Raw genomic sequence first — 12,442 nt, forward strand, 5'->3', positions numbered from 1 at the left:
AGTTACTTCACATTCACATTGACATTTAACATCTAACAAACACTTAATACCTAACACTACCTATTTACATTAATATTTACATTCACATCCTGTGAGGGCTGATCAGGCTAGTCACGGAATGAGTAGGAGAGATCTCACTCATATCACTGGCATCCAGCCTTACTTACAAGTGAAACCCACACATTCCTTAACAATAGATAGAAAAATCAGACTTAATGCTCCTTAGATCCCCTCTGTTACATCTAAGGATCCTTCTGCTCTGTCTTATGGCTAGTTGAGGTGGCCATTCGATCTCGGAGAAACTCCTGAAGTGAAAGCTGCCCTCTGCTGACAGATGCAGAAGCCTGTGCTGTCCTTAAAGCTATTGCCTTCTTCCTTGACTGGGTTGCTATAGTAGCCATTGCCAGGGTAATCTCAGGTTTCTGCTGCTGCTGCTGCTGCTTCTCAGGTAGATGTTTTCCAGATAACATCTTTTCTTAGCAGGTGAGTTACAGCTTCTGTTCTCTACCGACCCCCAAACCCATCACAAGTTCAGCCTGCTTGCTGTTGACCTTATTTGCTGCTTGCGCTTGCAAGGTCAGCTTATTAACATAATTTATTAACCTGGCTCAACCAATCAGCATCCAGATAGTAACATATTTTCTCTTCCTGTCTAGATCCGCCCATTTTATTAGCATATCACATGTGCTTGCCTGTAATTAGCATGCTGTCACTCTAGAAGTGCTCTTCCCCTGATGCTATCTTGGATTCTAGGACCTTGCTGAGTCATTCTCCAGTACTACATCATTCCTATAGCCACCATCTTGGTCAGGCATGTTGGATTTTCTAAATTTAAACTTAACATCAAGGCTCTAATTAAGTAGAAATTAATCTTAAAACTAATTACTGTTCATGCAAACTAAAGGTCCTGATATTGTCACCATGCTTTTTATGTCCAATTAAAAGAAATATAATTTCACGATATTTGAACCCCTTCTGAGGTTTTTCTGCAAGCTTCTTATCAGAGTGCTGCAAGGTTTTTCAAAACAGCTGAAAGCAAAAATCTCTCATTACAACACATCTTTTGATTAATCATAAAGGTATCAAAAGGTTGAGCAGAGTTCTCTGAAATAAATTCAGCAGTTTCAGAGAAAGACAGTTTCAGTTCTAGCATAATTTCAGTCCATACACAAATTCTTTCTATACTGGTCATTTCATGTTATATATATGCTTGGATTTCCATTTTTGCCAAATCTGCCTCCTTGCCCTAAAAAAATAAAATAAAATAAAAGCAACTTCTCTCCTTCTCATCTCAAATCCATTTCCTGGATTATGATTTTGGACCAGACTGTGACATTAAAGCACAGCCTGGAGTATAGGGCAGTGAGGAGCAATAATTCCTCAGTGGAAGCATTGAGGCATTGAGCCAGCTGACCTCAGTAGGGCATTAGAATTCAGAACTGAATCCCCAGTCAAAGCAAACCTCTTTACATTTATAAAGAATATGAAAACAAGAGAACATGAGCTAAAGTTTAATTTGGGACCAAATGAAAAGTTTAGATATAAGATTTTCAAGGAAAAAATAACAGAATTCCAGTAGAAAGATTTGCTGAATGGATAAGGAAAAAAATGATTTGACAGAAAAAGCACAAGGATTGCGCTATGATAGCCTTTGAGGCCTTTCCCCTCGGATTTCTTGTTTTATCACATTTTTCTAAAACACAACACTCACAACTGTTTTTCCTCATCTATCAAAGCGTTAAATTGCCAGTCCTTTGCCCTAACTTAAATCAAGGAAGTAGCAATGTTAGGTTTAATTAAAAACAGCAAATATTTGTACAGCTGTCCCTGGTTTCACAGCACAGAAATAGGTTTAGCATCAAATCTTACAGTTTTAAGTCCCCAGGGAACCATATAGAAAAACATATAAGATCCTTCTGGCTCACTTTCCAAAGCCAGAAATGCCTTTTTTGAAGTTATTTCAGGTGGGACTCTTTCACCCTTCCTATTTCCAACTACTTTTCTGCTTGAATAGGGATTTTTCCTCACTCCAAAAAGAGCACTGTCAGGCTTACAGGTTTAGATTATCTGATGCACCTTGGAGTTCATAATAAAATAACAACAAAAGCAGATAAATAAACATTTTAACTTTACCAACAACAATTTCAGCCTTAATATACAAAATAATAATAATAATAATAATAATAATAATAATAATAATTGATTGATGATCCTTCTCACCACAAGTTTCCCCTTTCCTAGAAGCAGGCACTTCGTTTCTCTTGGAAAACCAGTGTCAATCCAGAAGTCTTGTTTACTGTAGTGAGGGACCATTACACTCCCCTTGGAGGGCGGAGCCTACATCACCCCGCCGCCCTCACTGGAAGTATAAAAGGCTGGCCCTGCAGCACAGTCAGAGGAAAGCCTGTGGAGGAGAAGGATGATCTGCTGGTTTGGCTGTGTCCTTGAGAGGAACCCTTACCGGCAGTGCCCAATCCACAGATGCTGACAAGGACTGGTTTGGAGTGCCTGCTTCCATCTACCCCAAGGAGCTGGAGGAGGCCTGGAGGCTAGTGGTACAGAACCCTGGGGTGGCAGGAAGTGGCCTGGGGCAGCCTTGGAGCAGCCAGCTGCAGAGCCAGGTGTGGCTTAGTCAGCGTATTGTGGCTGGATCCCTCTTAACGCAGGGACAGCCAATCCTGCCCCTGCCAGGGCCCTGGGCTGGGATGCGGTGGAGTAGGGTGAGTCAGTGTTCCCCTGACCCCCTACACTGTGCAAGGAGGCTCTAGCTCTGAAGAGGAGCTTCCCTTACAAGTCACCCTTAGAGACTGTTTTATTTGCTGGCAACCTGAGCTGACTCAAGCCCAGGCCCCAGCCCCCAGCTCACCTGTAGACTGGTTTTGCTTGCTGGCTGCCGGAGCTCTGCCCAGGCCACAACCAGCCCTGATAGACTCTGTTTAAGGGCTGACTACTTGAGCTACCCAAACCCAGGCTAAAATCTGACAGTGACTATTAATTGCCCAGCCCTATTGTGGGCTCTTGGCTGTCTTGCAGACTCTGGTCCTGGCCAGACAGGACCAGCCTGAGTGGCCTCCCTCTGAGCAGGAGCGTGAGGGACCATTACAACTATGTTTATATGCCGTCCAGTTGACAGATGGGGGCAACATGAATGAAAGCAATTTTAAACTACTGTGAGCCCGTAAATAATAGAGTTGAGGCTGAGCTGCAGAGTTCAGACCGAGCTCTTAACATCGCTGAAGTTTGGAGGTGTTTGGATGTAAGGTTTTGCTTCTCGCCCTACTCTCATTTTAAAATTATTCACTGAAACACATTGTAAAATCCTTCCTCTCCAAAGGGAGAGAGACTTTAAAAATTTCTGACACGAGTCCAAAATAAGTCTCCCTTCCCTCCCTCACCCCTCAAATGAGAGAGAGTTAATAGATCTCATCCCAGGAGAAACCATAAGGATTTATATCAACTAGTGGAAACACATTAAAATAAATGTGTTACAAATTTAGGCACCCACACAAAATACAGTGCGTATGGAGGTAGTTCTCCAGAAAGGATAAGAAACCAGCTGCCTGTCTGAAAATGTACACATGAGAAGCTCCATGGAGCTTGGGTCCAAGAAATAAAATGAAGGGCTGATCTTTTTAACAAGTGCTGAAATGAACCACACCTATTGACCCCAGGCTGAAGGGAAGGGGCAGGCGGCCACCCACTGGGGGAAGAGATAAGAAAAGAAGGGATGGGAAAAGAGGGGGAGGGGAAAAGGCCAAACAAGGTTTAAAAACACTCCATCCCGTGGAGGGGAACAGAAGCAAGAGAGCTGATGGCCAGATCAGTACCTTTATTTATCTCTCTCAACCACCAGCTGGTTGCTCTCCAAACTCTGCAGCTCTTACACCACCAGCAGCAAGGTGAAGATGCCAGAGCCTGCCATCCCCACTACAAATTGGACCAGGCCTCTCCACCGCTCAGCATAGGTATGTATGGCCCTACTCTGCATGACATGGGACTGGGCCTGGATGCAGCCAGGTCTAGTCGGGCTCAGGAGCAGGAGGAAGGCAGAAGAGCAGCAAGCAAAACCTCTGAGGAGGAAGAAGAATGTGGATCCCAGGCTCTTTCCAACCCAGGTGAACCCAGGCCAAAGGATTCAAGACAGCTGGGCCCAGCCAGGCCCCGAACACTTACACAGATTGCTGTGCACTGCATGCTGTCCCGAATAGTAGATTCAACATCCCAGCTTGTCAGTGTGGAACAGACTCTCCTGCTCCCTCTGTTTCAGGAACATCCTTTTCCTATTCACCTAAAAGTAAGTAGTGAGAGATCAAAGGACTCATGTCCTGGGCTTCCTTCCGCAAATGGGCAGTTAACTGCACTGTTCAGGACATCCTTGTATACGCTGGATTCCAGGGCCACGCAGGGTGGGGGGTGGGAGACATGGGGCAATTTGCCCCAGGACCTGCAGGGGCTCCCATGAGAATATAGTATTCTATAGTTTTGCAACTTTTTGCTATGGAAAGGGCCCCCGAAATTGCTTTGCTCCAGACCTCCTGAATCCTCTGGGCAGCCCTGCTGAATTCTGTCAGACTAACTGGAGCAGTTTTATTTACATTAATTTGCAATGAAGTAATTACTCCAAATCATTTTAGGATTGTACAGAGTTTACAAAAAGTTATAAAGTCAATGATAATCCTTTGAGCTAGCACTGCGGGGGTACAAATGCTCTTTTGTTGTAGTTGGGGTTAGTGATTCTTTAAACCATAAGTTAGGATGCATGGAATTTTTTTTAGGCAATATTTACATTTTCCACATAAAGCCTCAAACTCCCATGTGCTGTTATGGTACCTGAAGAGCCCCAGTCGACAAATATGAAGAGATAAAGAGCGACTTGTAAGTGAAAAGTCAATTTTCATCGAGTAAGAGAACCAGCGTATATGATTCCAGAATGACACGTTATATCTATAGCTGAGATTTAGTGAACATATGTAAGATGTGGTCCTCATTTTGCTGGTAAAAGGTTGGTGCATATTATCACAAGAGAAATTCTTGTGGCCCTTTGACATTCAAGAAAAAGCCATGCATAGGGGACTGGGTAATTCATGTGTGTGTGATAGTCCATCATCTGCTAGTCTCTGGGTTCAAATTTGGTACAGCTTGATTGTGGCCAAAAGTCATTACCTTAGGATGACTTATTTTGTAAAATGAATTGTAGTCTCTGTCCAATTTTTCATAACAGATGTACACATCACAAAAAGCACATTTCACCCCAGTTCATATTCTTGCTGATCTTTCTAACAGAGGCCGTAAATTGAACCAATATACGGATGTCTCTACCCTTTCACCTTAGCAGGCAGACCCTCCAGGTGCAGACTGGCATTGGCAGGGCAGCTGGAGCCATATCTGTTCAGTGAAAAACAAATGTCAACATTTTCAGAAGTTGCTTCTGATTTTAGGTGCCTGAGTATTTGAGTGCCCAGTCTGAGACATGTCAGGGACCTGATTTTTTCAGAGGTGCTGAGCACCCATGACGTCAACTGAAGTTGTAGCTGGTCAATACTTCTGAAAATCAAAACCAAAGTATCTCAAAAGTTGGGCACTCAACAACTGAGGCACCAAAAAAAAAATAAATCACAGGCTATCTTTGAAAATTTTGGTCTAGATTATTTCAGTGTCCTGGTGTATTAATCTAAGACTTTTCACCAGAAATAAATTCACTTGTGGGGGGTAATGAGTGAAAGAGGAAAAAACCTTGTGTGAAGTGGAAAAAGTCAAGAATTTAAAAAAAAAATCAGGTGAAATGGGTAGACTTAGCATTCCTATGCTATTGAAAAACGAATGTACAATTTTTTATTGGAATGTTGTAATATTGACTTTCAATATGACACCGTCATTGCTAATATGTAAAAATAAATAATATTCTTCATTAGCACAAATACTAACCAGATAAAATACATCCACCTCAAAGAAGGCTTTATTTTCTTTCTATTTTTTCCCAGAAGAGCTTTAATATCTGTGTGGGTGAATGTATATTTTAGATGCCACTGGGAATAACACTAACTTTGGATTCTCATATTACTATTCTACTTGAAATCAGGTTAGATCTTTTCTTCAGGGTATGCCCATTATCAGGACCAACTGAACACTGGGATTTTCCTGGGTCAGTTTCTATGGCTAGGTTAAATAAATTCTGCGGTGTGTTTCCATAAAATCTGAGTAATTTAATTAGGTCTTTTAGCTGTGAATAATTGCTGTAGGTTTTAGTTTTAAAACAGTTGGATTCCCAGGATTCAGTTTACATGTTCATCCTGCCGGGAAATTTAGATGGAAAAAGCCTCTTACAACCGAACTTTTAGCTGCAGTTCTCAGATGAGATGGCCATAAACTCTCAAACAGAATAAAAATAGCAGCTGTCCATTCAGTCACACTTTCTACAGCCAAAACGCAATCATTCTCAGAGCACAGAAATGCTCTTAAGTGCTAAATGGCCAGCTTGGTCTCAGTCATACCACAAATACATTCATTACTTGCTACAGTTGATGCTCTGCGGGGCTGTTCCAGACAGTCCAGAAATGCATCTGATGATCTTATTTATATTTTTATTGGTGGTGTCAGCTGGAAAAAAAGTCACAGGTTGCTCTAAAAGTGGCCCAAAAATATAGCTACATGTGGCTTGTGAAAAAAGATCCAAACAACTGGCATTCTAACACAGTAAAACGTGCATACTCCAGAGACTACCAGAGACCTGAAAGCAATGCTTTTTCTAGCTCCCAGGATGCATCAGACGATATTGGCCTGGGAAGCCTGAGAGAAGTGGCTCAGTGTTAATTTATGATGGAAGGTTAAGCTCCTGTGAGAATTCTGAGGTCACTTACTGGCATCATCATCCACAAACAATATACTAGTGACTTTGGATTTCAGACATCCATGCTAAAATAATATATGTTTCTCTACCATAATTATACATTTCCAGGGTGAACGGATCAGTTAGTACAGTATTAAAAGCGAGAGATTTTGTATTTTGGGCAGCACTTTGCATGTATTTGAAAAGAAAACATAAAATGAAAAGATTCCTGAAATGGGAGTGTGCAGCTTCCCAGTGCTATGGGCAGGTGCAGACTTCATGACCACTGCTCTTTGATAACATCCTGCCTCCTGAGCTGGAGTAACCGAGGAGTCACTGAAGTGTTACTAACTCAGAAATGTATAACAAGATTGGATTGGACTAAACTGGATCTTAGCCAGCTGGAAATGGAATATAAATTATACGAGGAAGTTAAAATAACTATCACAGTTTCAAAACAGTTTTGGTATTTAAAAAAAAATAGTGCTTGTGAAAGGTGGCAGATGGACAGTTCTGGATAGTGAGAACTGCCTGACAATGCAAGTTCCCCATGCCTCGCCACTGGTGTTCTGTCGGTAGGTATGAGGGGGACTCCATGATCATAAAGGAATAAATCCATCTGGGTGAAACTTTATGCCTATTTGTTGCCTCACCGTGTTAGATCTTCAACTGGTGTAAACTGGCATAGCTGCATTGAAATCAATGGAACTATGTTAATATACACCAGGAAAGAAGTGGGACTCTGTGCAGGCGTAAGTGGGTGCCCAGGGGGACCTCTTTGTAGAATCAAGGTCTGCATCCCTAGTCTCTCTGCTCAGACTGTCAGCAACAGTACTACTGTTTGTTGATTTTTGTTTTTCTGCTATACTGAGAACAATATATAAGGAATAGAACTGAAACCATATTCTCACTCAGCAGCCAACAGATGTGACATCAGAAACTATTGACCTAGACTAGATTCAAACTGGAGGACTAGAAGAGCTAGGCTCTGTATCCCAGCTAGTCCTCCTTAGCTATGATAATCTTTGAAAAATACTGTAATGCCAACACATTATTCACTCAGAAAATGGCCAGGGTGTAGTGCCAGCAACACAAGCACTGTGCTCTTTTCTCACATGATTTTCATCATTTTTTCCAAAGTGCCATAGAACTGATAGTTGTTGCAATAAAGTATTTGTAATTACACCTTAATAAAATCCTATTTTCTGAAAGCTGATTTCTGACCCAAAGGGAAGGTTCTCTTTTCCCACAAAACAACTGGCTCTAGAGTAGATGATACTCTGATTCATAAAGAGTGGATTAGTGGTGATCGCAATCAAAAAATTGACTTTCATCAGAATTCTTATAAAACAGCAACAGAATCTTTACCTGCCACCACACATTAAACCAATTAAGTGCGCACACACGCACTTTTTTGGGGTAGCTAATGAGGTTATAACATAATTCCTGTATCTTCTAGCAATGATTTTTCATTCTTACAGTAATTAATATGAAGATTGACCATGGAGAGGTTGCTCCAAAGTGCAATCTATAAGCATCATTTTAAGTTGTTTGGGTATATTTAAAATGTTGACAAATGAACAATTTTTGGTTTTATTTCTAACAGCATGGAGACCATTTTTGGAATTGTCCCCAGAATCACTATGAATTCAGTGAGAAAATAGGTACTCATGGCTATATGACATTAACAATCTCTTCACCCTGACGATTGCTCTGTACTCTGCATTTGTGCCTGCTTTGTTAGAAAGAGGCTATATGGTGGCAAAACACAGGATGACTGGTTTTAATTTTTTCACACAGTGACTTTACAAGAAATTATTAATAGCTGTATAATTTTTTGTGAGAGATAACTCATCGGAAACAATACATAAAAGTCTTCCTAAATATAAATGTTCTGAAACACCATGGTTGGAGGGACTTTAAGACGACCACCCCTACAGATGTTCCTTCAGAAGAAGTTGAGGCTTACTGGCAGGGAAGCTTGCATTATACTTATTCTGAGGAGAGAGGACTCAAATATTTACTGTTGTCATTGTGGCACCTTTTACGAATGTGAAATAAACTCTTTTCAAAGGTGGGAGAGGAAAGAGAGGAAGAGAGGAAATCCCAAGAAAATGAATGTTTTTAATTTTCTGAGAAATAATATTTCACATGTCTATAATGCTTATATTTTCAAAATGCTTTACAAACATTAGCTAATTCTCTCAACATCTCTATGCAATAATGCTTACTTATGTCCACTTTATAGATGAGCAAATTAAGGCAAGGAGCTTAAAGCACTATCTTCCCTAAATATTTTACTGTGTTTTAAGCACAATGGCTCCCCAGCCATCTACTTATATTGACTGGACTTGCCCATTTAAATAGGGCCAAACCATCTTATAATTACATTAAAAAACTTTACTTCCATTGTGATTCTTTTCAAGACAGGCATTATGATCTATTATAATTTGTATTATGGTAGCACCTATAGGCCCCATCTCAGATCAATACTGGTCCACACTAGAATTTGGCCAAAAATTTCCACCCTTGCTTCAGTTCCACCAATGGTACCAGCAGTGATGGAAGCAGTATTATAGACAAGGCACTTGGTGGCTGCAGGCCTTTCAGCCACCATGTTGTCTAACACTGCTTACAGCAGATATAAACAACACAGTGGTTAAAATGCTACTGAATGCCAGCAACATTGTCTGCACTATTGCTACTACCAGTGGAGCTGAACCGAGGATAGTCATTGTGGAAAATTCTTGGTAAAAATGCCTGATGTAGACACAGCCACTGAGTCAGCAAAAGAGCAGACTGGAACTTAGAATCTTCTATATTCCAACTTCATAACAAATCCACTAGACCAGGCACTTGTGAGCATGCTTAAGAAAAAAACGATTTTCCTGACTGCAAACCATAAAGATCTACTCGATTTATCTATTTAACAGTTAAAAGTAAAAAACGACAGAACTAAACAGGCCTCATTCTCTTTAATGGTGTCTTGTTAAGAATAGCATCATCATAAACTAAATTACACTAGTAATTAACACTCATTAATATATTTACAATAGTGATAAAAAATAAAAGCTGTTCAAGTAGAAATATCCTACTGATTCAGCCCAGTGTCAAGTGACAAATATCCAAAGCACTCAAAGATTGGTTGAATATTTTAAGTCCTAATTTTAAGAGATTTAGAGCTAGTGGGCCATGCAGTTCTTATTCTGGTGTAGCTCTGCCAGTGCCATGCGGGATATTAACTCATCTGTCTAAACATATGGTTCTTGACAAACAACAGCTGCAGGAAGGATATGCTCCTGCACTGAAATTGAAAACACTTCAAATGAAATCACTGCAAATATTTATTGTGTTAGTATTTTAATAGAAACTATGAACCACTTGAGCTATTGCTCTCTATCACTTCAGTTCCCAGGTTTAGAACAGTGGAGCCCTAATACAGAAGGGCTTTTTTAGTAAGCACACTTTTCTATTTACTTCAGTTAGTATCCAGTTTTTTCTTTGAAAGGAGAAAGAATGAAAAATTTCATTTTCTGTCCTGTATCCCTTAGTTCCCATGTGCTGGAAACCTGGAAAAGCTGGAATTACTAGCTTGTTTACTTATTCAAAGGTACATATTAAGAGGTAAAATAAATTGCACTAGGGATTTTATATCTAGAAAATTTCTGAATTCTACTAAAGAGAGCTTTATAGATCAGGATTCGAAAGGTGACCTTCAAAGGAACAATCAAAATATTTTTTTAAAAGGAAAAAAAAATTGCTACTTACCTAGGGTCATGCCTTAGTTCTCCCCAGTTTTCCAGTGTTGGCGACATTCCACAATGATGGAATCTCCACACCTGCAGCAGACGTCCAACTAATGCCAGAGGACTTCTAGGGGGTCTAAAATCAAACTGGTTAGTTTTGCATTATTTTTGTGCCAATTGCTCAGCCCTGCCCGCTTAGTGAGGTTATTCAGCACATATTTCAGTGTTCACTCCTTTTTGATGGTTTGTTTGCAGATCACCTTTAATGTTACCATAATGTAGCAGGTACTGCCTAGATTAAACACATTTGTGCAGTTTTAACAGGGCTTTATTTGAAGTAATGGAGCTTTGGCCCATGAGGGGCATGAACCTGCATTCCTTTAAGAATGACAGCTGATAACAGAGTCTAAACTCAGTTCTTAGAAAGCTAAAAGCGCAAGCCTTTACCATTTCAGAGAAAGGACCAAGTATATTAATTAGAAGAAAGTATCAGAGGGGTAGCCGTGTTAGTCTGGATCTGTAAAAGCAGCAAAGAATCCTGTGGCACTTTATAGACTAACAGACGTTTTGGAGCATGAGCTTTCGTGGGTGAATACCCACTTCGTCAGATGCATGTCATCCTGCATCTGACGAAGTGGGTATTTACCCACGAAAGCTCATGCTCCAAAATGTCTGTTAGTCTATAAGGTGCCACAGGATTCTTTGCTGCTTTTAATTAGAAGAAGTAGCAGACTCATAAGCCTCTTAAGTGGAGCAGCTACTATAGGGGGACAAAGATCAACATTCTCCTAAAGTTCATCTGGAGCATTCATTATGTAACAAAATGAACATGAATGTTCCAGATGAACCTTATTATGTAACAAAACAAATACATTAACACACATGATGTTAAACACTACTTTGCACCAAGTGTAGACAAGAATGAAGTGTGTTTAAAAAGCATTAGTGTGCATCCCCCTAGGGTTAACCATGTCCACCTAACTTTTAAAACATGGTTGGCATGGTCTACACTAGATGCAAAGTCATTTAGTTAGAACTGGTTATGTAGCACGTTGTTCAACACAATGCATTTCCCTAGTGGACACAGGCCATGGTGTGGATTATACTTGCGGAGCAAGTTCTCAGGGAAGCCAGATGGCCTTTTGGGTGTGCAGGAATATCAAAATCAGGCCAGAGACAGTTATCACAAATTAAACTACTAAAATTATGGTTAATTGAAAGATAATTTTTAATATGAAACTGCTAAAGTTCAGTGGAGACTGGTGAAATTTAAAAGCAGGTAAGTGAAACTGACACAAGGTTGCATGTCTCGACACTTTGCAGCAATGTATAAAGATCAGAGATGAAAGTTCGTGGTGAAGGTTTCTGTTTAGAAAGATGTGCTGTGTGTGGCTAAAGCATTACTTGTCATTCATTTCTTTTTGGTTTTGCTTTCAGGATAGCATTGAGTTTAGAAACATCTGCAGTCATATGGCTTTACAGTTGGAGGGGCAGCGATTTGACAGAGACTTACATGCAGCACACCAGTGTTTAAGGATCATCGTTGAGAAACTGATTGATTCACTCACAGTTTTCCCCTCAGATTTGTATGCCATAGCCCTAGCTTCACTGAGACAAATCTTACAAAACCTCCCAGAGATGTGAAACAGTCATACAGACAAGAGTGACTAATATGTGTAGGAGGTGATAGTACAACCCTACCTCTCAATTGTCTTCAAAATTATGTGTAGTTTGAAAGGTTGAATCTGAAGCCTCCGCTCACATGAGTGATCCCATTAACTTCATGTGAATAAGGACTTCATAATTAAGAGTCCAATCCTGCAAAATGTTGAGCACCCTTTGTCTTCCTGGTCAAACTGGTATGAATGGG

General features: G+C 40.4%; 1 protein-coding gene across 1 annotated transcript; it reads left to right on the plus strand.

Moving 5' to 3' along the window:
• Positions 1-3,811: 3,811 nt before the first annotated feature.
• Positions 3,812-12,216, plus strand: DLEU7 (deleted in lymphocytic leukemia 7). Its single transcript, XM_030544365.1, has 2 exons — positions 3,812-4,294; positions 12,010-12,216. Exons 1-2 carry the CDS (start codon positions 3,812-3,814, stop codon positions 12,214-12,216), a joined length of 690 nt encoding a protein of 229 aa, XP_030400225.1.
• The last annotated feature ends 226 nt before the right edge of the window (positions 12,217-12,442 follow it).

This window comes from Gopherus evgoodei, chromosome 1, assembly GCF_007399415.2.
Source record: "Gopherus evgoodei ecotype Sinaloan lineage chromosome 1, rGopEvg1_v1.p, whole genome shotgun sequence".
NCBI lineage: Eukaryota > Metazoa > Chordata > Testudines > Testudinidae > Gopherus > Gopherus evgoodei.

Bases quoted from the DNA above. Each gene is read 5' to 3' on its own strand.
- DLEU7 (XM_030544365.1), top strand. From the start codon at position 3,812: ATGGCCAGATCAGTACCTTTATTTATCTCTCTCAACCACCAGCTGGTT. The intron at 4,295-12,009 runs GTAAGTAGTGAG...TTTTGCTTTCAG, and splicing joins CTTTTCCTATTCACCTAAAA to GATAGCATTGAGTTTAGAAA.